The sequence below is a fragment of the Leopardus geoffroyi genome, chromosome D4, assembly GCF_018350155.1.
Source record: "Leopardus geoffroyi isolate Oge1 chromosome D4, O.geoffroyi_Oge1_pat1.0, whole genome shotgun sequence".
NCBI lineage: Eukaryota > Metazoa > Chordata > Mammalia > Carnivora > Felidae > Leopardus > Leopardus geoffroyi.
Window position 1 is genome coordinate 12,969,087 of NC_059342.1, and position 27,531 is coordinate 12,996,617.

Sequence of the window (27,531 nt, forward strand, 5' to 3'; positions counted from 1 at the left end):
TCTTTGTCATTTATTACTTTTATTTGGACAACATATATACATATGTACAAAATACCAACTGTCAGAATCCTCTTTTATAATTTCATTTGATTTACAAAAACGGGACAGCAAAATAACTTAGGTCACTAATACTGTACAAAAATAAAACTGATTAAACAGTTGTAAAGATCAGTATCTTACAGTGTTACAGATCATTCATCTGTTGTGAAAGAACATCTCAATCTATCCAGAGTGATGGGCGCTGTGCGAAATCTACCTGCAAACTGACAACTAATCAATTCCTGTAATATGACTACCAAATGTAATTCTCAAAAGAAGCATGATGTAGAGTTAGACCTTAAAGCTGGGGCATCATTCCACAGTGGTGAAGGGCTTTCTTCTTTTCTAACCAAGGAGAGGAGTTATCGTAACTCTAAAACTATTAAATTTTCCAAAATATGACAATTACTTACAGTATTAGATAAAACGACGTTTCTTTCTTTTTAAACACCTGCAACAGTCTTTCGAAAAATTCAGTTTGGTTAAAAAAGTAAACAAAAATTACTATCCTGCATTTGGATTTTTATACGTTAAATCCATGGTCTTTTTAATATAAAAAGTAATTCCTTCATAGTTTGAGTGTTCAATGAACTGTAGTAGTCCTATTTGAACCATATCTTGATATAGTAAATCTAATTAGAATGCTGGTTCCTGTTTTGTGGCACGTTAAAACAGGATTTATCACGAAGAATAAAAAGCCTTGAGTTTATACGTTACGTTACTATAACATGTAAGAGAATATCAAATGTGTGTTCTTCAACAACTTGAAAAGGCAAGTAACAACTTTTTTTGGGAAGTAAATTGTGCATTTTTTTTTTTTTTTAAACAAGTTGCTGCATTTATATCCGCCTAAGTAAGTGCTGGACGAAAGCCACATATAGATTTACTCCTGAAACTACAAAGATTGTCTTTCACTGACTTTGCTTGGTTTTCCTTCATTTCTTTCTGCGAGGGGGAAGATGAGTTTGTCCAAGTTAGCGGGTTGCTAGGCAACCCCAAACTCCTCACTCACTAAAAGGCAGCCTGTAGAGGGTCACAGGCAGAAACATTCCATGAGCTCAGTTAAGAAAGAGACAGCCTAACCTATTTCATATGGGAGAACAGATGTCCTTAAAACTCATTTTGGACACAGAAATTAAAATTTGGTTTAAAATAAGCGTTTCAAAAATCTGAAACAGAGGTAGAAAGTGTTCTTTATTTTTCCTGACATGTTTTCCCGTGAGAAAACACTTTCCTTTTTATCTCAATGGACCGTTCCCAGTCCCTAATGTTAAAAGCAGTTCTCTTTACAGAACTACTAATACGACTACATTGGTGAAACAAACAAAAATAAAACACACCATGCTAGTGATGGCTATTGGATTGGACGTCGGAGTCAGCCGTGACCCACGCCGGCTGTAGGAACCCACACTGGTTCTAAACTGTCAGGTGAAGCAACAAGTTCGCGGGCAGGGAGGCACCCTGCGTTTGCGTGACACATCTCATAGCACACGTATCCACGAGAGTGCACCGGAGCTCCCTGTTTGAAATATCAGATAAAATTGCCAGAAAAGCACGATTTCTGACAAAAGAAAATGTAAACATTTCTCCCACGATCACAGCTGACTCCCCTACTTGAGGTTTCTTCTTAGCTATGAAAACAGTTCATTTTTCTGGCCACGTGACGGCCAAAATTAAGTTTGCAGGTAAATGGCGGATTACGGATGCAGTGGTTTAGGCCATTGTAGACACTTGGTTACAAGACATATATAGTGGTGAGGCTTCTGATGGAAAAGATACAGTGATGTGTTTTCCTTCGTACGTATGGAAGTGTGCCTTTCGTTCTCCAAAAGGGACAGTTTTGAAGTCACCTTGGAAATCGTCAGGGTATTTTCCCTCGGGACTCACTCCTCACAGGGATGTGCTTTTCTTTTCACAGGTCAGCTCCCTTTTCCTTTCACACAACTCTTGCACCTGTTAATGGGAGTTTGTGGGAACATGGGAAGGAGACCAACAAATCTTTTCTCCACAAAATAGGTGTTTCCAGAGCAACTTAAGGTCATGCACCCATTCAAATAAAACCCAACAGAGTCAAAACCCTCTCCCTTCGTGGCATTAGAACAATAAGATGACGTTAACTAAAAGGATCGGAAAATTTGGAAAAGTTAATAGAGTTAAAATTCTGTTTGTTCTTTTTGAAATTAAAAAAACAAAAATACTACCCTCCTTCTCCTTCAGCATCTGTTGTATATATTCTGCCCTCACATCTCTGCCATGATTTCATAGGGAAATGTGTATACTGTAAAAAAAAAATAATAATAAAAAATAAAAAAAAAGCAGATTATAACGTGGTTCCAAACAGAATGTCTGCTTCTATCCTTAAAGCATGTACTGAACTTCTTCATCCTCTGCATTAAGAAAATAAAAGTGCAGCTTATGTTCAAAAAGTACGAGTCATACAAAGCAAGGTTTCAAAGTTCTGTACTTAGTGTAACCTTTTGAAGGTTTGTCTTGATTAGTATAAATTCAGACTGCTTACCCATTGACTATAAGTAACTTTTTTTTGTTTTGTTTTGTTTTCGAGTCTTTAGATGACAGATCATGCTGGAAAAGGTGCGCTCTTGCTTGCGTAAAGACAGCTGTGCTATGGCGTGGTGGGTGGGTGGGTGGGTGGGCGGCTGGTTGTTCTTTGTCTCAAAGGTTAACGTGATTCAAGAGAGTGGTTTTGCTAAAGAAACCGAAGCACACTCGTCATTACATCGAAGAGGGTAAGAAAACAACTCTGAGAGACAGCAAGCAGGAAGGGCCCAGGATCACTGTGTGATGCCACAGGTCAGCTCACCCAGTCCGACATATGTACACCAGTGTTGAATCTTTAAAAGTCTACCCCGCTCCTGGCCTTATCCCCCCCTCCCCCCCGCCCCCCTCCGCCCCCCACCCCACCCCCCCCAAAAAATAAAGGAGAGAGAGAGAGAGAGAGAGAGAGAAAGAAAAAAAAAAAGCATTTGCCTTCCCTCCAATAGTCAGAGACGGTCAGAGTGCCTCTGCTTGGGGACCAAGTGTGGACTTTGATCTCAGGCTACGCTGTGCTTTTTAGAAAACCAGGCGGGGGACAGGGGGCGGAGGGTGTGACCGCGGGGCGGTGACTGGGGGGTGGGGGCGGCGGGCGGGCGCGCCCCTCCCGGGGTGGAAGGGGGGGTGGTGGCGGGGTTGGGAGGGTGCTGGGGGCAGGGGAGGTGACAGTCCTGTCCGGCGGGCGCGCCCGGCCCTCACAAGGGGTTGGCCAGCGCCTTTTTGGAGCGCTTGATCATACTGGGGTGGAACTCGGTGTGGCGCCGGGCGTGCTTGGTGAGGTGGTCGCTCCTCATGAAGCGCTTCTCGCACAGGGGACAGCGGAACTGCTTCTCGCCCGTGTGCGTCCGGTAGTGGCGCGTCAGCTCGTCCGAGCGCGAGAACTTTTTAAGGCAGTCTGGCCACGTGCAGGGGAAGGGCCGCTCACCTGCGAGAAGGGAGGCAAGACAGGGCGCGGTGACACAGCACATCCCAGGAGTGCGCTCTCCCAGCCGCCCCACCCCCCACCCCCGGGACGGGCAGGGGGGACCCCCGGGACCTCAGACAGTGACTGCCTTGGGACCGGCATTAAGCCGCCCGCCCCGGGGGGCACCGAGCAGCCGGTTCAGAGAAGCGTCTTCTCCGAGCACGTGAACTTGCTATTTTATGCCGCAGGGATCCCTGAGAGCCTTGGACATTCTTATTGGGTTGCTCAGGTTCTCTCCCAGAATCAAAACCCTCAGCCCTTGGCTGATTTCCCGGCACTGTGGACCTCAGGCCGCACGTCCAAGCAGCCCCCCAGCCGGAGCTGCGACCCCCCTCCAGCTGCTGACTGCCCTGGCCGCCCAGCGTCTATGTCCCCAAGCCTGGTGACAGCCCCCTCCCCGCCTCCGACAGGAAAGCTGGCTTGCTCCTGAGCACCTCGGCCAGGAACACTTTCAGGGACATGAAATCTGCTTCCGTGCAAAAGGCCTCGCTTTAACTCCTATTGCCTTAACACAAAACAGCTGTGTGTTCCCTCCTTTGGGTGTCCGAAGACAGCTATCGTGTCTTTCTCTGATCTCTTGTTCAGACTCAACAATCCCAGTTTCTTCCATAGAACAATGAACCTCATTCTAAACTGTTAAGAGGGAAGGGCTCCGCGTGAGTTAACTCACTGAATGCTCACAGGACTCCCCGCGGAGGTGGCCCATTTCACAGATGGGGAAACAGGCGTTTAACACCTGCCAGGTGTTTCCGGGGCGCCCCTCCCACCCCCCTTGTGGTCACTTTCCTCAGATTCAGCATATTGTCTGCACGTGGCACTGAAAATGCAGCTAAGCCTCACCCTCCAGACGTGAGCAGGCCACCTCCTGGCCCCGGAATGGCAGGAGAGGGCCTGTGCCCACGTTTGCCCGGGTCCTGCGCAAGCACAAAGGCGGAATGAGCTGTTTAAGACGAGAGTGTTGTGTGCTCCTCTTGTGACCGCCTGCCTGCCTGCCTGCTTCTCACCTCCTTCTAGCAGAGCCCAAAGTGGATGCTTCACAGACCCAGGGCTACAGGCTCCTGCCCTCCACAGAACTCTCCAGAAGAGTACATGTTTTCTCACTCCCGTCCCCACCTTCCTGGCTGAGAGCTGTCCAGAGTGGTGCATCTGAGTCATCCAAATATTATTCATCCGTCCCCTCCCCCCAGGCCAGCTTCTCCTACCCGGTGCCAGAGATGTAGACATACTGATAATAAGGACAAAACCAAACCTTTGTCAGCTTCGTGACAATTTCCACATGGTTAAGGTTTTATTTGCTAGTCTCTCCGCAGAACAATGGTCCTCACACCCCGTACGACCTCCTTGTTCTTATGGGAAGCCCGGCATGGGCACAACGAATCTGTGTAAATAGATTCGTTATATGTGGGTCTGTGTGTAAATCCCCACGGAGCCGGGGGCTGAAAAGCCACAGCAGCACAAGGCAAGAGCAAACCAGCGAATGCCGAACCAAGGTGGACACGGGTGCTGGGGTTAATGAGGCACGAGGATGCTCGAAGTCTCCAGGAAGGGCCCCCAACCCCCCAAAACAAAACAAAAAGAAACCTCGCTTCAAACCCAAACCCTCTGAAACACTCAACGACGTGGAATCGAAAACTATACTTTTGCGTCTTCTGCTGGACCCAACGGCACCCTAACCCGGTTCAGAACTTTGGAACAAAAGGTGGAATGCAGTTTGCCACAGCCCAGCAAGGTTGAGCCTCCTAGGACAAGGACAACATCATGTGTGGTCGTGTGCTGTTTATACTGCTGTGCATTGAGTAACTGCCCACGCACATGCTACGTATGTGTGTGCATGTGTGTGTGCAGAGCTGAGTCTGTTCATCCTCCAGATCGCTCACATGACCAAAGCCTGCTCAGAAGCTCCCGGATTGCTGGGGGGGAGACAACTTCTGCCTGTTCCAGAACGAGACGGCCACCAAGTCCTCTTAATCCTGTGAGGGGTCTATGGGAGAGATGTTCTCTTAAATATGTTCTGTTAACATATACAACAAAGGGTCAGAATTCACACAGCAATGAATTTTATAACTATAAAAGCAAACCAACCGAGACCGAAGTGAACAACCCTCTCTTATCTCTCCGTCCCGGAGCCGTTCTCTCCACTGCTTTATGATTTGGTGGTGAGGGAAGCGACCGAAAGGAAAAGCTCAGTGTTTTCTCAGTGCTTGTTAGGACAAAAACTCATTGGAGGGATTTTCTCGGAGGAGTGGTAATGTGGGTTAGCTTACTCACTGGCACATGTTTGTTTCAAGTGAGTCAGGAGAGGAGGTTAATTTATTGGAAAGGATCTGTGTCCACTGTGGGGAAAAATGGATCAGAAGACCTCTCTGCTGTGGGCTGGATTGGAAAAGAAAGAAGGCACTCCTTCTGTTTTAGGAAGATGGCTTTGTGGAAGTGATACTCAACGGAAAATTGTCATGAAGCCTGAATCAGCTGTAAGTACAGAACTTACAAGCATTTATGCTTACAATTCACAATTCACGTATGTTTCAAGTGTAATCAGAGTCCCTTCCCATTGAATTCACCTTTGGTCTAGCTTATGCCTACCCTGTCTTCACTGCCCTCCATGGTTGTCACCACGTGACTGCTCTCTTCCTTCTAACCCAGATGCTGCCATTGACCTAGCATCTTTATCCCTGTTGCAGAGAAGAGAGGACCACCTAGTGAGCCCAGAGCAAATCAGAGCCAACAGTAGCATTTGTTAGACTCATATTACTTGTATGATTCAACCTTACAGTTTCTAAGCATTTAAAAAAAGATCTACTTGTCAGTGACTTCCTAGTGTAAAGGCTCCAGGATCATTTTGATTCTTCTTGGAGCCCTTGGAAAAACGTTAGGAGATTTTTGGTCAGTGATCTAAATCAGGGGTTTAGCAAACTACAGCCCACAGGCCAAATCTGACCTGCCATCTATTTTTGTAAAATTCCATGAGCTAAAAATGGTATAAACACCATTCTTCTATTTGGTTTTTACCAAATAGTTGGGAGGAAAAATCAAAAGAATAATAATATTCTGGGATAGGAGAAACTTTGATGGGATTCAAATTTTCGCGTCCATATACAAAGTTTATTGGGCCAGAACCATGCTCATTTGTTTCTGTATTATTATCTCCGGCTGCTTTTTCACTATAACAGCAGTCTCACATGGTTGCAACCGACACTGTAGGGCCCATGAAGTCTAAAATATTTGCTATCTGGTCACTCGTAGACAGTGGGCGGACACATGATCTCAGTCTGAAAATCCGAACTTGTAGCTGGTGTGCACCGGAGTTTGCAAATCCTAACATCTTCAGGAGTCAGACACATAATAAAAATGGGTGTGGCGCGCCTGGGTGGCTCAGTCAGTTAAGCATCTGACTTCAGCTCAGGGCATGATCTCATGGTTCATGAGTTTGAGTTCTGCGTCGGGCTCTGTGCTGACAGCTCAGAGCCTGGAGCCTGCTTTGGATTCTGTATCTCCCTCTCTCTCTACCCCTCCTCTGCTCATACTCTGTCTCTCTCAAGAATAAATAAACATTTTTAAAAAATAAAAAAAATAAAAATGGGTGAAATGCCAGGTGTATTAGATCATGGATTGTAGTGGAATCCATGGCCGACTGGACGGCTCTTTGTCCCCTCAAAGGCATTCACATTCAACACTTTATAAAACATTGTGCCAGTCCAACAATGCATGTGTGCAGGAAGCCTGGATTCTTCTTGGAGACTTACAATTTGTATCCCTTTGAAACCATCTACCTCTTTAACCCAGTGAAGAGTTTGCACACAACCTACTTTGGGATACATTTCAGCCTGTTAGCTAAGAATAGACACATAATAAGGTATCATCCAGAAAATGATACATGTTTTGTACCTAAGAAAGTATGGAATGGAGAAATCGTAGGTAGAGAAGGAACAGAATTTAAGGCTGCATGGGACCAGAGATGGTGGGCAGAGAAGAGAGGCCTGCCCATCATCTTGCAGCCAAGAGGAAATCAAATCAGGCCTTTCTTTCAGCTCAGCGCTAAGGCCCACAAAGAACAGGTAGCCTTCTTCACACAGAACTAATCATATGGCAAAGCAACTATCAATTAAAGAATCTTTAAACTTGTCTTTAGTATTAATGAGCGAGCTACCATCCTCCAGGGGGGTTGGGGAAAAGGAACAGACATGTACTAGTGTTTTATTTCTGGCCTTTACAGGAAAACATAGCCAGAGGCAGTGACACAATAAACTCTTGCTTTACTGGAGCAGAGCTGTTAACAGCACAAGTTCCTCTGCGTTCTCATTATTTATACACCACTCCCCTCCCCTTTGAGCAACGCGCTAAACACCTCTCGCTGACAGACTCCGCTCAGAGTATAAAATAAACTTGATCAGAACGGCTACTGAATACTGCACCTGGTGTGTAAAAGACTTCCTTTGCAGAGGCAGGTCAGGCCTCCAGAAGGCTCCTGGGCCTCCAATGGGTTCCAGAGAAGTGGAGTAGAGCCTGCTGGCTACGTGGCCTCCACCCTGCTCGGTGATTAGTCGACAAGCCAAGTGGGGAGTTCTCCATACAGAGGGAGAAAGACTACAGTGGGAGGACTGCTAACTGGCTATACTCAACCCCCCTCCAGGCTCCCCTGAGTTCAGCCAGGCTGCGCCTGGGGTACTGGCCTGGGGTCCGGGAGACCCCTGCTCTCAATGCACTGCTTTCCCACCTGGTTCTCCTTCCCTTCCACAATGCCACAGAAGGACCTAAAATGGGCTAAAGCAGGAAGGTTAAAAGTACAAACTCTGAACCTCCCATTGCTTCTGACAAACGTAACCCCATCTAGTAAAACCAGAAGGGATCTCTAAAAATGCCAGTGAAGAAACACAGCTTCTCGCGGATATACAAAATCAGGGCCACTTCTTCAGGAAAAAGTAGTGTTTTTTGATCGAGAAAAGCAAGTAGGATTCCAGAGATAGAAGGATAATTTGATATTAGAAAATCATATTGATATGGTTCCCTGTTTTAACGGACTAATACATCCGCTCCTACCCTCACACACAGAATCTCTTGAAAAATGCAAAATGGCGTTTGATAAAATTCAACATTCATCCCTAATAAAAAGCTTTTAGGAAAATAGAATGATTCCTTAACAGGATAAAAAATATAGATCTGAAACCTTTACCTAGCAAGGTCAATAGTAAAATAAAGGTAGCATTCTATTAAAGTCAAGCTCAAGGCATGGATGGACACTGCCCCCATCATTATAGCTACTTAATGTTGTTTAGGAAAAGAGAGTGAGCACAATTAGATAACAAAATAAGACGTAAATCACTGGAAGGAGAAGGTCGAATCAGAATTATTTACAGCTGATACAACTTTCTATCTGGGAAGTCTCAGAACAATAACCAAAAAACTAATATAAATTAAAAATGCATTCACAGGTGTAAGTATACAAAAGAACAATGGTTTTCTTACATGCTAACCATAGCCAATCAGGATAAGCCTACGCTAAAAGTTCAGGTACCTGCATGAAGAAAATCATAAAACTCTGATATAAAGGAAAATGAATATTGGAACATTTCTCATGTTCTTCGACGGTAGGACTCAATGGCGTGAATGTGGCAATTCTGTGCAGATTCATCTATGAATGTAACACGTACCATAGAAATTCTTTTTTCGTGAACCTGACAAAATTATTCTAAAGTTAATTTGGAAGACTAAATACACTCAACTCGCCAAGAAAATTTTGCAATAGAACAACAATAAGTGAGCACTTGCAATACCGGTGATTAAAATGTATGATTAAAGCTGCAATAATTGAGATAGCACGAGACCAGCACAGGAAAAGACGAATCAGTGGAACAGAGTCAAGTCTGAAAATAAACCCAAGGCTCGACAGGGATGGGGGTCTTTCAAATTAGTGAAGAAATGAATGTTTAATTCAATAAATGGAATAGACATCTGGTTAAAAACATTAAATCTGGATCCCTGCCTCATACCTTTCCCTTCAATAAATTCTAAACGAGCTCTATACACAAATGTAAAAAATAAAACCGCAGAGGTGAGAGAAAATATAGGCGACTATTTTTAGCATCCTGAAGTGGGGAGAAGACTGTCTAAATACGAAACCAAAGGCAAAATCCTATTTGAAGCATAGTTTTGAGATACAATAAAAAATTTCAAACTTCTGCATAGTAAAAATATATATAGGTGAAAAATTTTAAGAGCCAGAACAGTGAACTAGTAAAGGAAATTCCAGCATAAGACAAAAAGTTAAAATCTGTAATATGAAATGGACAATGAGAAATCAAAATTAATAACCCAATTTAATAAAATTGGGCAAAGATGCAAATAAGTAATTAATAAAATAAGAACTACTAATGGCCAATAAATAAATATATAGCAATATATTCAATCTCACAAGTAACCAAAACATGCCAATTAAGACTCCAATGTAATATACATCAGGCTGGTGAAAATGTAAAGAAGTGTGTTCACAGACCTATTGCTGATGGAGGCATCAGGAAACCGACCTTTTACTGCATGAGTGGGACTTATAACTGATCTAGTGCTATCTGGCAATGTATTCATCTAGGAATTATTTTTGGTAATAATAAAGAACACGGAAGTATACAGGGATACCAGCATTGTTCATAAAAGTAAAACTTGGCAACAACTTAAATGTCTGACAATAAAGAACGGGTTTGATACATTATAGTGTATCCATAAGGTGGAATAATATGTACTTGTTACAAAGATACTAGATCGTTACAGAATGAAATGGAAAAATGTTAGCAATACACCACTAAGTGAAAAGGACAGAGTATTATCTGCTGTATATGTATATGGAACATCTATGGAGAGAAAAAATCCTGGAAGACTATATACAAAATAGGAGCAGTAGCTATCTACAGGTGGGGCGGGGTGGGGGGAGGGGAGGATAAAGAATAACATTTTCTTTCTGTAATTTTCCCGTATTTTCTGATTATTTTTGTAAACAGTTAAGTACAAATTTATGAGACAAAGTCAGAAAAAAGTCAACAGAAAACAAAGGAAGCATGCATTTGAGTTTAAATGTTTCCACAAATGGGTGGATCTTTGATCAAGAATATATTCTACCTGGAGAAGTGGGGGCCGGGTATTTATTTTCTATTGAGAAATTAACACTCCCGTGTCCGAGACCAAAGTAAGAAGGATCATTCTGTTTCCTTCTCAAATTGTTAGAAAGGGAGAAACTTTCAGAACGTACTTCGTGTGTTTTTTTCTCACTCTTCCTTCACCCCCTCCTCTCCTCCCTTTTCTATATACGATAGGAAAACTGCCCTCCAAGGACAGACGAGAAGCCCCCTCCAGACGCAGTGTTAATAGGACAGTAATGGTAAGGCTGCCCCACGGAGGGGTGAGTTTGTTGGGAAGCAGGGCAGTGAGCGTGTGCAGAGGTACAGAGCCCGGGGTCCAATACAGGGTTCATGGGTGAGACTGGCTGGCCGCATACCCACACAGACCTGCCCAGATCCCAGGCCTTCCGCACCCCCATCCGGTTGTCCACTATCATCTGTCCTCATTCCCCACGGGAGAGTCAAGTTGACTGGTGGGTACAAGATGGGAGCCTTTGCTCTATTGTTTTTCTTGTGTGCTACCACCAAGGGTGGAAGTGCCCATGGACTTGACAGAGGAGGTACGTAGGCCATCTTTGGGAGAAGACAATTCTATGCTTCCCTGCGTAAATCGTTCCAATTAATTATGACCTCAAAAATCAAGAAGCCAAAAGCCTCTTGTTTGCTCCGGAAAATATTGCTACCTACATATGCATATGTAGACGTTCTGAAAACATAAAAGCACTTGACAGGCCTGGAAGCATGATCCTGCCCGAATGCCATCCCATCATACTGCCATTTGCTCTCGGCCCCTCTTTGAATCCCTCTCGTGATCTGGTTTCTTTTTATATTTTATTTGTTGCTACCACAGAGTCATTTTAGAGTCTGAATGGGAGATTTCACTTCCTGGCCCCTGTGTTCTTCTGTGGAGGGAAGCTTGCCTCATTCTTTCGGTTCGGAACTGGGAAGTGTGTCTGTAACATCTGTCACAAGGCACTTCTTCAATGCAACGTGTTGGCGTCCAGGAAGCCAGCCCGTCCGAATATTGTGTGTGTGTCCCCAGCCTCAACTGATCTGTCAGACAGCTCACGCGCTGGGACCTCAGACGTGGAGACGCAGACAACAGATTCGGGACTCTAGGCAAAAGGTATGTCCTGACCTCTCGGTGATACAGTCCCGATCTCAGCAACTCTGCATCGGCACAGGTGGAGTGACCTCCCCACAACCACACACACCGAGGTCCAGGCCCAGATCCGCTGGTTCCCATGCCCACATCCTTCCTGCCATCCCAGATCACACTGCTTCTGCCCAGTTGTTTGTGGGAAAGAGAACTAATAAATGAACCCACTAAACATCGAACAGGATGTAAGTGTTTAATGGCAAAACTATCCTGAGAACACAGATCCTTGAATCTTTGCATTCTGGGTGACTTTTGTAACCATCGAATTCAAACCTGCCGTGTTTCAGATCACACTGACTCAGGGCAGATTACTTGCCCAGAGATGAGAACTGGTTTTCTTTTTCTTTCTTTCGTTTTTTTTTTGTTTTTTTTTTTTTTTTTTTTTTTTTTTTAATGTTTATTTTTATTTTTGACAGAGAGAGAGACAGAGCATGAGCAGGGGAGGGGCAGAGAGAGATGGAGACACAGAATCCAAAGCAGGCTCCAGGCTCTGAGCTGTCAGCACAGAGCATGAGGTGGGGCTCGAACTCACAGACCTCGAGATCATGACCCGAGCCGAAGTCGGACGCTCAAATGACTGAGCCACTCAGGCGCCCTGAGAACCGGTTTTCAAATTCCTCCTTCGGTTTGGAGCACAAGACAAGATTGGATGCAACACAAGAGCAAAGGCACTAACTCAAGGCAGAGAGCGCCTTCTAGTACGTGATTCTCTCATTCTCTTATTCCCGGGCTCTTCCTTCCAGCTGGATTGGCTTGAGGGACAGGGGTGGGGGTGGGGGCAGGCATTTACGGTTTAAAACAGATAAGTGCTACTGAGCTTTAAGTTTCAAAATAGGGTCTGAAAAATGGAAAGCAGACCCTGAAGTCCTTAAATTTAAAGTCTCTTGATTGGCCAGTGCTTCCTACCAAGACCTGAGCTATACAGAGAGGCTGGAGGGGCTGAGTTTGGAGAACAGACGCAGAGGTCCCTAAGAAGTGCCCTGCATTCTCTATTCTGCTAATAACAGGGGTGGGCAGTCCCAAGGGGGCCGACCACTGCTGCCCGCACCAGCCCCTCTGGAAGGTCCCCACAGGCCAGGACACCTGAGGGATCAGGCCCACGACCACACCGTTGGGAGAAGGCCACAGGGGTCCTCAGTCACAGAATGCAAGGATCTATCACCTGCAGCCATTGTACAGCGATCCTCTTCAGCAGAGGATGCCAGTGCATGAGGACCAAGACCCAAGCTAGAGCATGACACCCCAGGGGAGACCACCAAGGTCAAAGGACGGTGCTCAGCGGACAGTGTGCAACATCGACAGCCCTTTCCTGATGCCAAGATGCCAAAACAAGAGGTGGGCCTCTTAGCGACCAAATGCTAGATCACTCCCAGGAGAAAGAAAGGCAAAGGGAGAGGGAGAGACAACTCTGATTTTGCAAACACTTACCCAAAGAAGAACACCATTCAATAGAGAAGTGATGGAGACACGCTGAATAGGATCAAGAGGAAATTTCTCAACCAACAGCACAGATGGGTGGGGTTGAGGGTGGGGCTCGAGAACCCAGTTCTGACTGTGGACAGTGAGTGACACTGTGCACACCCCAGGTTTTAGTGGGAAATTCGTGCCCAGTGCATACAGGCGCTTTGGAAGGCCCCCTGAGACTTTCGGCATCCTTAGCAGACACAAAGATAACCTTTCCGTTTGGGCACTTAGGTGAAATCATGTGGCATCCACAGCTTCCCGTCTGGAGTGGCCGCTATCCAGAGGGCCGGATCTCTGAGAATACCACGGGTCGGCGACAAAAAATACAGGAGATGAGACTGCCGTCTTGTTAGAAAACTGTCTGGTCTAGCTGCCAGCCAGGCTGTGGCAATCGCCACGACTCAGGGGGCCTAGTGATGCTGTGGCACTGTTGTCAGCCTCTTGTCCCTGGGCTCAACCACTGTAGGACACTGCCGGCCCCACAGGAGGGCTGCGATGACCGCAGGCCATGTGGGCCACTGTCAAATCATTTTTCAAGCTTTAATGGAGTGAGCCGTTGATTCATATTGCCTGGGCCCCTGGGTGGCTCAGTCAGTTAAGAGTCTGATGCTTGAATGTGGCTCAGGTCATAATCTCACGGTTCTGTGGGTTCGAGCCCTCCACTAGGCTCTGTGCTGACAGCATGAAGCCTGCCTGAGATTCTCTCTCTCTCCCTCTCTCTCTGCCCCTCCCCTGCTCATGCTCTCTCTCTCTCTCTCAAAATAAAAAAAAAAATTCATTTTGCCTGGTGTTTGGTGACCACGAAGCTTAGCGGGACTCAGCCATCCGAACTTCCCCAAGGAGTCCCCCTGCCCGGCTCCCCCCACAACTTCCTCGGGAAGAAATAACTCAGGTTAGAGGGGGAGAGCCCACGTTTCTGTATGCTGGGGACCCCCTCCTCCCCACCGCCGCCCTGCCTTCAAAGGGATAATGCACACCAGACAAGCCTCTGGTGGCTGGCCACTGGTAAGATTTATGACACGAAAGAGAGGAAGCCAGCTCTTTCTGCTTATTTTCGTTAAAACAGCAGTGGTACAAAAACTACCGTAGAATTATGGCAGCATAGGGATTTAAGTCATTTTTATGTGTTTTTTGTAAGTTATTTTTAAGAGCTAATTTTTGCCTCTTACAATTTATTATGGTGTTTTTGTTGGGCATCACACGCCGAATAGACTCCTGAATCCCAACGGGAACTGTCGTATAAACAGCCCATCTTTGTAAAGATGGGGCCTTTATCTATTAACACACAGGGTGACAAACGTTCACGTAAGCACAACTCATTTCTCTGGGCATTAAAACAGACAGACGGCTGGAATTCAGACCAAGCAAATGGCTCTGCTTATCACACTGCTGCTGTTAACCTTATTCCACGAGAGGCTTTGGGTACTGGCTTCTAGAATATCCAGAGAAGAGGACATACAGGTATGAGCCTGAGCACGTGAAATAACATGTTGAAATAACCTATTTCCTGCAAAGACCATTTAGTACATGCTACTGGTGGCCTATCTTTTAGGATGAATTCCAGAGATAGCTCAGAGTCCTTTCTGTTCAAAGAGGAGGGAAAAAAAGTGCTGTCATACTAATCTGTCCCTCATTTTGTCAAACTTCTGCTCTTTGGACCATCCTGTTTATAGTTCTACGTGGGCAGACAGAGTGGGTATCTGTTGGTTTTGCCTGTCCGGCATGCATTGCCTCTTTTGGGTACTAAATAGCACACCTTGAATTTCCTTTTGGAAACCACCCCTTCCCCACTCTAAGCCTATGTGATTTTGGGGTGGGGAGTAACCCCACACCCCAAAGCTTGATTGAGTTCAGGGACAGACACAAGGTTCTGACTCCACTGTGAAGACTGAGGCCTGTGACTTTTGCTGGAATCATTCGGGAAGGAGAACTTTCCTTCCACAGGGCTTGCGGAACTGGCAGGATGGGAGTCTGCTGATGGCCACCTTACCGCCGTCCAGAGACAGGCTGCACACGGATGAAGCCAAAGCAGAGGACAGCAGGGCTGAGCCAGGGAGGGAGCCAGACACTGAGTAGTCGAATCCGGAGATACCAGAAACTAGGGCTACCCCAGATGTGTTGGCAATTTGAACCCGTCGAGTTTTATTTTTTATCGAGCCAGACCAAGATTGGATTCTGTTGTTTGTGACCAAGAGTCCTAAGACAGCTGCAGACCCAGGACCAGGTTCTTTTTCCATTGGAAGGGAGAAGGCTCTGAATAACTACTGGAAAGTATAGGATAGGTCTGGTCAGAGTCCAAGATTTCTACAGATATTTCTAACCAACGTTCACAAAAATCATCCAAGAGCCAGAGTCAGAACACAAGAGTAGAGAGCTAACCACTGGTAGCTTTGGAGCCAAGTTCAGGAGAGCCATGCAAAACACAGGGTCGCTTCCCACCAGTGGAAGGAAGCCCCAGGGGTCCAAGTGAACAATTCGGGCGTGACTCCAGCAGCTAGAAACATGCTAGGAAAATTCCAGAGTAACCTTGGGGCTAAGGTAACTAACTCCAAGTCTAATTCCTCCTATAAAATGAGAGTAAGAGAACTTTCCTATCTCATAGGACTTCTGTGAGTTTATACAGGACAATGCATGTAAACTATTTGGCTTAGAAGTTGGTATATAATAAATGCTGGATGTTACTGCTATTACTGATATTATTACTAATAGGACTACTACTAATATTAATAATTTTCTACTATTGCTGTTATTCACAACGTTGGCAGTGCCTGCTTTCTGCATGTAGCCCAGCTTTATGGGTGGAGCGGTCGCTCGAGAAGTAAGTATTATTCAAATAAATGACCTGCTGCTGGACAGATCTGGAATTGTAAACAAAAATTCTAGGAACATCCAGGGCTTCTGGGCAATACCTGTAACTTATTTTTTTACTTTTTCAATACATTTTATTTTTATTAAGTTTATTTTGAGAGAGGGGGAGAGAGAGAGAGAGAAAGAGAGAGAGAGAATGCCAAAGAATCCCAAAGAATCTGTGCAGTCAGCACGGAGCCTCCCACGGGGTTAGATCTCACAAACCACAATATTATGGCCAGAGCTGAAACCAAAGGTCAGACACTTAACTGACTGAGCAACCCAGGTGCCCCCTAAATTATTGTTTAATTATAATTCTTGATGTGTGGAGACAGTGTCTGAAATGTTTTAAATACCTCATGTGATTTAACTTGCAGAGCAATTTCATGAGTAGAGAATCACTGAAACCCATTTTACAGATGGGAAAACTGAAGTTCAGAGGGTTTTCGCTGTACCAGAGTGGCAGAGGTAGGACTCAAACCCAGGTCTAAAGGCCCGGAAGCCCATGCTCTGCTCTCCCTACTGCAGGAGAGCCCCCTCCTGGAGCTGCCCTGCATGCTAACTCTCTAGGATGGGCTGGTCTCCCACCTACTCTTCTGACTACCTCCATCCCATCAGAGCTGGCCCCCTGAAGGGAGGGGGTGAAACCTTCTTTTCTCTTTCTTTGAACCAAGATGATCCATACAGTTCTTTCTAGTTCTGAAATGTCCATAAAGCTTTTTTTTTTTTTTTGGCCATTGCCTGCCCCTGGGACTCTGGGAGGCACTCACTTCCAAAACAACAGAGACTTGCCTTGGAAAAACGTTCACACTTTGTTTCAAACAAAACACTGCTGCCTGCATTTCAAATCCCTGTCATTAATTTTGCATGGCTTAAGCTCCTGTCTCTTTATTTTCATCTATGTAAAGAATGTCCTCACTTTTTAAAAAGGCTCAATCAGGGATGAATTCCATTCTCCTGTTCAAATCTGTGATCATTCTCAATTTTATATTTAAAAAAAAAGAAAAACAAGCAAAGACCCACTGGCCCCAGGCATAGATAGCTCTTGAGCTAGCTGGGTCTTGCAGTTCTAGAATCTTTAGATTTCAGATTCAGACGTTCATTTCCAGGATCCCAGAGGTTCACATACCTCACGATGAACCGAGACTCAAAGGGAAGCCTGTAGGTAGACCCTGGTGGACTTGGGTTCTGAGCACAAATGGAAATGAACGGCTGGTAAGATCCCACGCCTAAAAAATGGATGCACCTGGCTCCCTTAGAGGGGAAAACATTCTCTATGAATAATAATGTGAGTCCTATTATTTGCTGAGGGGACTGCTTGAGGCCAGGATAAGACAAATGTTTACTCTTGGCCTTAATGCACCAAAAAGGTATTAAAGTTTCAGGAGGGCTCCGGGAAGGGCGGAGTAGGAAATCTCACTGGCACTTGGCCTTGAGCTGATTCACACTGTGCGGCTCCCGTAATAAAAGGGCAGAGGTCCCCCGGCTGACTCCACCTCTGCCCTTTCGCTGGGTTAATTTGGCTAATGCAAAGCAGCTCTTTAAACCAAGATTTAAAAAATGTTAACCGCAGATTGAAATTCTCAGGAGACCGTGGTGGGGGTGGGGGTGGGGGGGGGGCGGGGAAGAATCAAATCAAAGAACTGCAAAGAATTCACAGCGAGGGAAGGTCTCCACGTGGGCCACGCTCGGGCCTTCCGCACTCGTCTTAAACAGCCCTTCAGAGTACATGGCGCCCTCTTGTGTTGCTGAGGAAACCGAGGTTCCCGGAGACCCGGCCGTGAGCCCAAAGTCACGTGCCTGTCAAGGCAGCCGGCCAGCCTCCCAACAACCGTGGGCTGAGCTTCCAACTCCCTCAAGGGCCCCAACATGCTGGCATGGAACAATCCCCGTATCTGAGAGGGTGGCCATACCCTCTTACACAGGCCACACGATGGATGTGATGACCTCTCAAGGTCACTTCCAACCTCCAAATTCTATTCTTTTGATACAGACAACTGCTGCCGTCAAGTGCTCTGAGCTAGGCCTGGGCCTGTGACTAACTTCCCAGCAAAGAGTGGGGCGGAGCCAGAGAAAGGACTGCTCAGAGACCACTGCAGAAGATCCCATTTCTTTTCTTTTAACCATCTGTGGGTTTTTTTTTTTTTTTTAATTTCCCCTTCCTGTTGCCCCTCCTTTTTGCGTGTGTTGCATGGAAACAGAAAGTGCCTTTGTACCAATTACTAGGCACTAATTTACGTTGTTCAGTGGGCGCTGGGCTTGCTGGAGAAACACTAGGATAAGGTGGGAGGGTCGGATGTGGGGGAGGACGGAAGCAGCAGAGGCCTGGAATGTTGCTAGCTTTCCCTCCAAGCTGGAGAACCGGCAAGGGGAGGGGGAAAAAAAAAACAAAACCCTGAAAATTTGGAAGTCAGGACTAACGAAAATGATAAAGCTGGTTTTTTGTGGGTTTTTGTTGTTGTTGTTTTTTAAATCAAGGACGCTAGTGATCATAAGGCATTCAGAAGTCCAAATAGAGGGGCTAGAGAGCCGACTCTAAGCAGGGCACACAGCTTGCTTCAGGGGCTCTTGGAAACGTGAATACTGGAACCCACCCGCCCACTTTTCTTCTCCATGGACTTATTAAGGAAGACCACGGTCAGCCACTTTCCCAGTGTCATAGATGGTTGTCCCTGGGAAGTTGCATCTGGGAATTTCCCACAGATGTTGGCAGAATGAGTAGTTCCTGGGATACGCGGCAACAATTGAGACAAGAATGTTAAATCTGACCCATAAGTTCAGAATCCAAGGATTCACTTCCCTCAGGTCTTTACATCTGAAGGTAATGGGGTGTGGCCATCCAAACGTCTCTGGGCTTGCTCTGCAGTCTTCCCCCGACCAGCCCAGCCGCTTGTCCCCTCCCCTCTCCTCCCTGCTCATGGAAGATCCCACAGGAAAATAGGAAAACAGGGGAATGGGGTTTTCACCCTGTAATTGTACTCCATGTGTATGTGCTGTCATGAAACAGTAACCCTGCCAGCAGCAGCAGGTTTTTAAGGCAACCCCACTTTGCTGTGGTTAGGACAGCTAGAGGGGGGTGCCTGAGGACACGGGGGAGCCTCTGGTCCTTCCCAGCTCGGGGACTGGCAAGGAAGAGCTGTTGGGTCCCCCGAAAGGCCTCAGTCCCCAGGGTGAGGTCTCAGCAGTGGGCAGCCTTCCGGGCCATCCTTCCTTGGAATCGAGGAAGTTTCAGCCTCTCATCTGCAAAACCCAGAAGCAAAGTCTCTACTGCCTCCTAGGAATCCTCAGAAATCTATCATCCTCTACAGCTAGAGGCCATTTGCAGCTTTTTGCCCGCTTATCGAATGTGGACTGTCACTTTTTCCCCCACAGGATACATGAGATTGTGTCTAGACAGTCTCACTGGGGAGCAGGGTGGATATCGCCCCAAGGGGGCAAAAATTGGATCTTTGGCAGGTGAAAAAAGTCTTAGCTATGACAGTGGTTTGTGGCCTTCTAAAGGGGCACGGTACGCGGACAGCTCTGTAGTACACCTGAGGTGCTAAAATGTCACGGGAGGGGAGGACAGTTATGGGGGAAAAATGTCTAAAGCTCCTTAGGAGAGAGAAAATGGTGGGGGGGGGGGGGCGGGTAGAAAAACAATGACCTGCAAGCTCCCACTCTGGCGAAGCTGTGAAAGTATTTTGGATGCAGCATGTCAGGTTGTGAAATACCAACAATCCACATCACTGGGGGAGCCCAGTGGAAAGAAGAACTTGACCGAGAGAATGTCCCCTCAAGGACCAACACACACAGGGCCTCCCTTCTATTTATGAAGAGAAGAGCGAGTGGCAAAGACTGGACAGGGGCTCAAATTAACAGCCGGGCCGGCCCTGCCCAGAGGCCACTTCTGAGCTAAGGCCCCTAGTCTAGGGCCTGTGGGGCCTGGGGCCAAAGCGAGACCTTGCCCTGTCCCTGAACGCCTGCCTGTCTCCTGGGTCACGGAAATAGGTCCTTTCTCATACCTCTGATGGCATTAGACTCTCCTGAACCAAACAGTTGACTCTAAACCTTTTCAGTAATTATAAGAGAAGACTCCAAGGGGGCTCAGAACAGGCCAGGGCACCTGTATAAGCACAATTTTAAAACTTTGGTCTCAGGGAAGGAACACCCTGGCTCAGGGAAGGGACATTCCTAAAGAGGCCAGAAAATCTATTTCCAGTGTTGGAGGAGACCTTCTACAGTGGGGCTCTTCAGATGCCTTCTGCCAGATATTCTCAAGTATCCTGGGAAGACGTTCAAACGGGATAAGGAGAAAGAGAAGCAACCACTCTTGGGAAAAGTTTTGTAAGTCTCGTGTCTCGTTGTTCTACATGAATGTCGTTATGCTCTATTAAAAAAAAAAAAAAAAAAAGTATTGTTTTTAAAACTCTTTCTGTAGAACCGAAGTGTGATGATTGGAACTTTGGCCCTTCTGGTTTTCAGAATCCCATAAACAGTGTCCTCAAGTCAACCCACTGTCACCATTTGGGGAGAGTCGACTTAAGTCTTTCCAAAAAGAAAGTAAAATTGTGCTTGGTGTGAAGTAAATAGAACCAAGGTTTCTATCACTGAGATGTCAACCGAGCATGAGTCTACATCAGCTGGTTCTAAAGACTTTGATCTGGAATTTGTATGTGGTTGTTTCCTTCCCCCAAAGATATCCCACCGTCCATAACTGTTCAAGGTGACTGAAAAGTCAGGAAACTTAGGATAAACTTGTTTGTTTTTAGTGTTCACGGAAGGGTTGGGGACACGTGGGTGTGGCAAGAGTGTCTGGGGGGTCAGTGGGTATTTGTGGAGCCAGTTGGGGGTGCGTGCTCAGAGGTGGTGGGAGGGTTGGTGTGAGGACTGTAAGGGGACGTTCGTGTGTGTGCCTGTGCACGTAGGGGAGGGCAGTGATGTGGCTGTGGGTCTGTGGGGGGTGTGCCAGGACAAACTTAAAATTGGTTGCATTAAAAAAAAAATGCTCCATACATTTTCAGGCCAAGAACTCTAATGGATCTAATTGTTAAGCTGAAACATGACCATAAATACCTTCTAAAGTGTATTTAGACCCAAAAGTCTTGAAACCAAAAGGAATGTATTTGTGGCATTTTCCAGATTAACCATGGGGGTACTGCTTACACTTTGGAGGCACACTGCGTGAGGATATCAGACCTAAAGACTGAAAGAAAAGCAAATTGAGCAGAGTATCATAAAACGGGAACTGAAATGTGAACTGACTGACATACTACTTAAAACTATGTTTATTCTGGGTTCCTGATTTTTGAGGATGCCCTCTCTGTTACAAACTATAAGATCCAGAATTTCTTGAGGGCTTTCTGTACATGGAATCCTATTAGCTGCTTTGTCTATGTTATTTAATCTTTGTTCAAGAACCTCTGGGTTCAGAGGTAATACCCTAGCCAGTGGATTAAGAAACTGAGGGTCACAGAAGGGGTAGTAAACTCGAATGCCAACAGAGATGATGTAAATGATTAAAATAAAGGTCACTGCCCTCTAAAGAATGATCAGTTCAAGCCAGTTGTTGCTGGGTAGGAATTCAGGCCTAGTTTTGCCAGATTGATCCATTTTTCCAGAGAAGCCAGAACTCTGGATTTGTGCCGAATCTTCTGATTTTTAGATGTTAGTAACTGATTCCATTTTTATTAACTCTGTGTTGGCCAAGCCAAACAGATCTGCAAAGCAAATTCGGCAGCAGGCCTCTAGTTTGAAAAATTTTGAATTCCAGTAACCTACTGAAGTTTCATCTTTCTTTCTTTCTTTCTTTCTTTCTTTCTTTCTTTCTTTCTTTCTTTCTTTCTCTCTCTTTCTTACTTTTTTGGTAACTTGCTGAAGTTTCTCACACCTGGGAACCAATCGGACAAGTGAGAACCCAACTCCAAATCGAGTTCCTCTTTAGGACCCTACGGAGGTAGCAGCCCTGGACCATATGCAATTTCCTTTAAATGATTCAACTTCTCAAGCCCCTGGTTCTATGGAAGTCGTGGCCCTGGGAGGGGAGCAAGCAGCAAGCAGGAAGGACTCTTACTGGGCCACGCTGAGCAGGGGGGTGTGGCCGGAATTTTAGCTGTTAAAACCTTCACAGAATGCAGACTTTCCAAGGGCTACCTCCTGTCCACCTCCTGGACTGAATACCAGCCAAAGCAAACCAGGAAGGTCCTTCCCTCATTTCTCCCCCCTCCCCGAGACAATCTAACTCGAAGCTGTATCAGAAACTTCCAAATGCGCAAGACCTACACATCTCTTAGTTAGAGTATCCTTTCCACATGCCTTCTTTCGTGGGAGTATGCTTCCCACCATATTTACAGAGGCCGAGGTTTTTGTTCGACCGTGTCCTGGTATTACAGAGCCCCCAAAACATAAATAAGACACCTGCTATCACCATATCACTAGTTCCAAAGGACTGACTGTAGCATTTAAAATGGGATTAACATTTCACTTGGTTTTCCACTCCTAACTGTGTAAAAGGTTCTCCTGGAACAGCTGAGCCGACGTGCCTTATGGAGAATTAAAGAGCACCACGCATGCACGCACACATAAGCAGCCATTTCTATAAATGCCTGACAAGATCACTCAGCTGAATGGTTCAGAACTCCGGGATTCTTTTTTCTAAGTCGCAAAGACTCGGGTAGCTCACACAGAAACACTGCAGGTTCCCCAGCTACCCGCCTGGGCAGCTCCCTGAAGGAGAAAGTGCCTTTGCTCAAGGTGGCAGGCAGTGAGTGTCCCTGTGAACAACTGAACTCCGGGAACATGGCTGACGAGGCCAGGCCCGCCCAACAGCTGTTGGTGAGTAACACCCTCGGGTTAATATACCCCTACTTGACCCCGGGGAAGTCACGCTAAAGGTCGCATCCCCCAGCTCAGGCACACATCTGCCTCTCAACAACCTTACAGATACAAACTTGAAACTGCTGTTTTGTGGCAACTTGGGGATGACAACCCCAAACAGAGCCTGATTTTGCATTAACCATGGAGGAAATTCAGCTTTACTCCTTTGCCAGCAGCCACCTCCACAAGAAACACATCCAGAGGAAATAAAATCTGAAATGCAGTTACGTGGCCTTTCTTTTAAGAAGCAAAACCAAAGCAGACCAACCAAGGATCATTTTAAAACCACAGGCCCAGGGCCTCATCTTAAAAGTACCAACAATTACACCCCAAAATGACAATACTTTTCTAAATAACTCCAACAGCCTCTTAAATATGGTGTCCTAGGATAGAAGGAAAAGAAGTTCCACGGAACGAATGAAGCCCTGTGCTTCCTTATCAGAACAGCAGTTGTAAAAAGAACCTTACTAAAGATGGTGAGATAGCAAGGCCCAACCCTTCCCAACTTTTTCCGAGTGTGTTAAACAGCACCAGCAGAAATCAGCTGCCCGAGGTTCCCCCCTTAAGCCTCCAAGCCCCGTTCCGTACTGCATATGGCTTTCTGGCCACATTCCTTGGGTCAGCCCTTGCCTTCTGCTGTCCCTGGGAGACACCCTTGCACGAGGCCTCCAGGCGTGTTCTTTACAGAGCCTTGACCTCAGACAAGGGCCACACCTCCTCCCTAACTATTCAGGGGAAGGGTGCCACCAATCATGTGGAAACGAAAAATCAGCTCGGAAACCTCATTACAAAGGCCAACTAATCATGAAGTTAACCCACCGACCCATCACTTGATCAAACTCCGGTGCTGCCTGAAGCGGTGTTATTTTAAACCTCCCCGGGGACTCTTGGCCAAATTTAAAACCACCTTGGCAAGCCCTGAAAAGTAGCAAGCATACGGCTAAATGAGTCCTTAGTCATCCCTAAAAGGCTCCATGTAAAGTGTGCCCTTCTCCCCAGGTTTTGGCCATTCCGCTGCAATCCCTCCACAGAACCAAATAAGAGATACGCCACTTGACCTCCCCAATGCCAGCGTCTGCCCGGGTGGGGGTGGCCCCACCGTCGCGGGGTGCGGGAGTCCTGGGGGGCGGGGCGGGAAGGGCGGCACCACACTCCCCGCGAAGCCACGCACAGGGGCTGGCCCTCGACACTCACTCTGCCCGCCAGGTTAATGCTCTCCATGGCTTCCAAAGGCTGGAGACAATTAAGGAGAGAGCGAGCTTTCCGTCTTTCTACACGGTTCAATTATTTAAAGAGTTAAACAGCATCTCATCCAAAATGTTGGCACCCTTGAGGCCGAGCGTGGTGTCCTTAACGCCCAGGAAGGCCGCCCGGCCAAAGGTTAACTAACCCCAGAGCTGGGTGGGAGAGAGAGGGAGACGCCGCTAACCTGTATGCACTCTGTAATGGGCTTTGAGATGGGAGGATTTTCCATAGACTTTCCCACAGCCACTGTAGGGGCACTTGTGCCTCTTTTCGGAGGCGTGTTTCCCCTTCGCAGCCACTCCAGGGTGGAGGAGGGAGAGCGGGCTGGGCGCGCTGCCAGGATCCTGTCTCTCCTCCGGGCTGTGAGAAGGACTCGACCCAGATTCGGTGGTCACGTCGCTGTCGGATCCCATATCCTCATCCGGACTCTCCAGACTGTCGCTGCACACCGAGGGGGTCTGGATGGGTCGGTACTTGTTCAGGTCCAACAAGCTCTTGGCGATGGTGACCAGCGTGCAGTAATCCTTCCAGGTGTCCCCCGGGTCACCGTGCTCCTTGGTCACCTCGCGCTCAGGTAGTCGCAGTCGCTCGGCGTCCGGAGCGCCCCCATGCTCCGGCACCGCAGCGCGGTTCGAAATGGAAACCAGACACTGGGCAGCCACGAAGTCCATGTAGGCGGCCGCGGACATGGTGCGGGCGACAGCAGCCCCGGCGGCGCGGCCGAACTTGGCGGTGGCTGCGGAGGTTCGGCTCGCCCTGCCCTGGCCTCGGACGACGAGCGCGGCGCGGCGCGGCGGCCAAGGGGGCGGGGGCGCGGGGCGCTTCCGACTCGCAGGAGCGCGAGGCGACCTCAGCCCCTCATCTTTACGTAACCGGCAGCGCCTCCGCACGCAGCATCCACGGCCCCGGGCTCCGCCGCGCTGCCGCCGCTCGCTCGCCGCCGCCCGCGCCCCGCGCCCGGCGCGATCCCCCCGACGGGCGCGCCGGCCGCTCCGAGCCGGCTCCCTTGGAAAGGTGCCACACGTGGCGGCCGCAAGTTTATGCGCTTGAAAACGCCCCCGAGGCGCTGGGAGAGGAAACTGCAAGAGAGGTACACGCCCTCGGCCGCCTCTCCGTCGAGCCGAAGCCGCGGGACATTCAGCCGACCACCCGGGCGCGCGCGGCGAGGGCCGGACCGAGCGCGGGGTCTAAGAGACACTTTTCCCCCAGTCCGCGGACGCCTTCTGAGCCCCTGCTCTGGCCGGTCCGCACCGTTCCGGCATTCTCTTGCTCAGTAACAATTTCGCAGAATCCCATCACGTCACAATCCAAACCCCCTCCAATTGGCCAGCGGGGAGGGTGATTCAACTCTGTTTACTTTCTCCCCCTGCCAGTCAGAACGGCCTTTCGGTGGAGAGGTGCGTCTAGAACTGAGGCGTGCGGCCAATCCGACTGTTCCGTTCCGCTGCCTCGTGCTACCCCTCCAGCTTCGAACGCTGACATTTAAAAGGGTAACAGCCGGGAGGCTGGAAGGGGGCCGCCGCTCCTCCTCGGGAGCGCCTCTCGGTCCCGGTGGCCTCTCCGGGCCTCCCGGCTCGAGGTCCAGCTGGCGGGGCCGGGGCCGTGGCTCACACCTTCCCTAGTCACTGGCGCGCGTCCTCGTGACAAAAGAAAACTTCAGGCTCGGTTTTCCAGCTCGCAAACAGTTAAGTGACTTCCTGCAAACGCTACAGTCCCAGCAACCAGCCTTCCAATCAAAAGTAAGTTGGTTGATGTCACTGACATGGGCCCAGCCAATCAGAAGGGCGTTCCGAAAGCTAGCGCTCCACACTTGTGAACGCGGGAGCCGTAGTGGAAGTGGACAACATCCCTGTTATTTTGTGCTGCTGGTAGTAAAAGTGTGATATGTATGGGAAGGCAGGGGTGACGAATAAATGCAATGTGAATCAATATATTTTTTTAAATCTAAGTATGTCAGGACAAGTTGCCCAAGAAGAAACACAAATGAGAAAGGATCATTTCTTTTCTTTTTTCTTTTCTTTCTTTCTTTTTTTTTCGGTTTTGGGATGCAGCATACTTTTGGGCAGATTTTTTAATAATCCTTCTATCCAGTGCATTAATGATGACTAATTCATTTTTAAAATGCTGAGCTGACAAAAGTTCCGTTTAAACCAGTCTTTTTCCGTCTCACTATTCTTACACTGAAACACCCCCAACTTTGCTTTTGTGATACCTACCATTCCTCTCCTTCCCTAGCGCAATTTATTCTAGGTGAGCTATTTTGGTTTGTTTTGAAGCTAGTGTAACCCACCTTCAATTAAATGGAGACCAAAACAAAACAAAAAAATCCTTCATTTGTATAATTTTTAAAAACATCATTCTTAGCTCATTTTCTTTCCTCAGACCCCTGAACGGTTTTCGGGGCTTCTCTCTCTTCCCTCACTTTACAAATGTGGAGACCGAAACACAGAGAAGTGACCTGTCTACCTTATCAGGTAGATAGTGACAGAGCTCAACTGAAACAATAAATCTAATGATTCCAAGCCCTTTGGGCTTTCCAACATCTGAGCTCTTCGATTTTGTGAAATATTAACTGTGCTAAACAGATTCTTAAGAACTGGAACAAGCCAGAGATCCTTAGCCATTGAAAACTGTGGCATTACTTGATCAATGATTAGCATGAGTCTTGGAGTCTGATTAACTCAGTTTGCCTCTCCCTCTGAATGGTTGACAGTTGTTTTCCATCTTGATAGCTGAGAAAAGAATCTAGGACTCATGGCTCTTCAGGAGGCTCGCCATCAGCACAACTGGTTAAAAACACATTGATTGTCCTCACTGGGTGTGAAAGGTGCCTGCCTCTCTGTGATGCAGATCCACTGAAGTCCAACCATGGCCCCACTGTCTGGTAGCCTTGGTGAAGGGTTGGGAAAAACTAACACCAGTTTTGTGGTCTCTAAAGGCAGAATCCCAAATTAACCCTCCCAGCTTGAAGGCCGCTGTAGTTTACTTTGACTTTGCTTTTGAAGCGGTACAGGAAGATATTGGTTGACTATATGGAAAAGGAAGTATGGAAAGGGGGTGGCGGTCAACCAAGACTATCATCATCACCATCTTGGTAAAGTAGGTGCATCATGGTGTGTAAAAGTGAAGCCGTCTTAGAGTTCTTGAATTCCAATTCCCTTAATTTTAGAAAAGAATTCACTGAAGCACAGGGGAGTTTGCCTACTTCATAATTTTTTCTGGGACAAACTCTGTCCCCAAGGATACATGATCATTTAGTAATTGCACCTTTGCTTGCTTCTTTAAGGTCCGGCACAAAT

The 27,531-nt window shown here is 47.2% G+C and overlaps 2 protein-coding genes across 9 annotated transcripts in view; one reads left to right on the forward strand and one right to left on the reverse strand.

Annotated features, from left to right (window-relative positions):
• Window positions 1-24,921, reverse strand: KLF9 (Kruppel like factor 9). Its single transcript, XM_045469987.1, has 2 exons — window positions 24,417-24,921; window positions 1-3,517 (listed from the first exon to the last, which is right to left on the reverse strand). Exons 1-2 carry the CDS (start codon window positions 24,919-24,921, stop codon window positions 3,288-3,290), a joined length of 735 nt encoding a protein of 244 aa, XP_045325943.1. The 3' UTR covers window positions 1-3,287.
• Window positions 24,920-27,531, forward strand: part of LOC123593690 (serine/arginine repetitive matrix protein 3-like) — a 31,919-nt gene continuing 29,307 nt past the window's right edge. For 6 of the 8 annotated variants that reach the window (XR_006710463.1, XR_006710459.1, XR_006710462.1 and 3 more), the window contains exon 1: window positions 25,819-25,971. Coding sequence is in view for 2 of the 8 variants with exons in the window: in XM_045469988.1 (XP_045325944.1) it covers window positions 24,920-25,282 (363 nt within the window). In the remaining 6 variants the exon portion in view is untranslated. Of the gene's footprint in view, window positions 25,972-27,531 lie in introns of all 8 variants that reach the window. The other 2 variants (XM_045469988.1, XM_045469989.1) reach the window with 1 other exon arrangement.

What these genes read in the sequence shown, in the direction of transcription:
- KLF9 (XM_045469987.1), bottom strand. Translation starts at nt 24,921, where the DNA reads ATGTCCGCGGCCGCCTACATGGACTTCGTGGCTGCCCAGTGTCTGGTT. An exon ending in CCATTACAGAGTGCATACAG is followed by an intron (nt 3,518 to 24,416) that starts GTTAGCGGCGTC and finishes CCCTTCTCGCAG; the next exon opens with GTGAGCGGCCCTTCCCCTGC.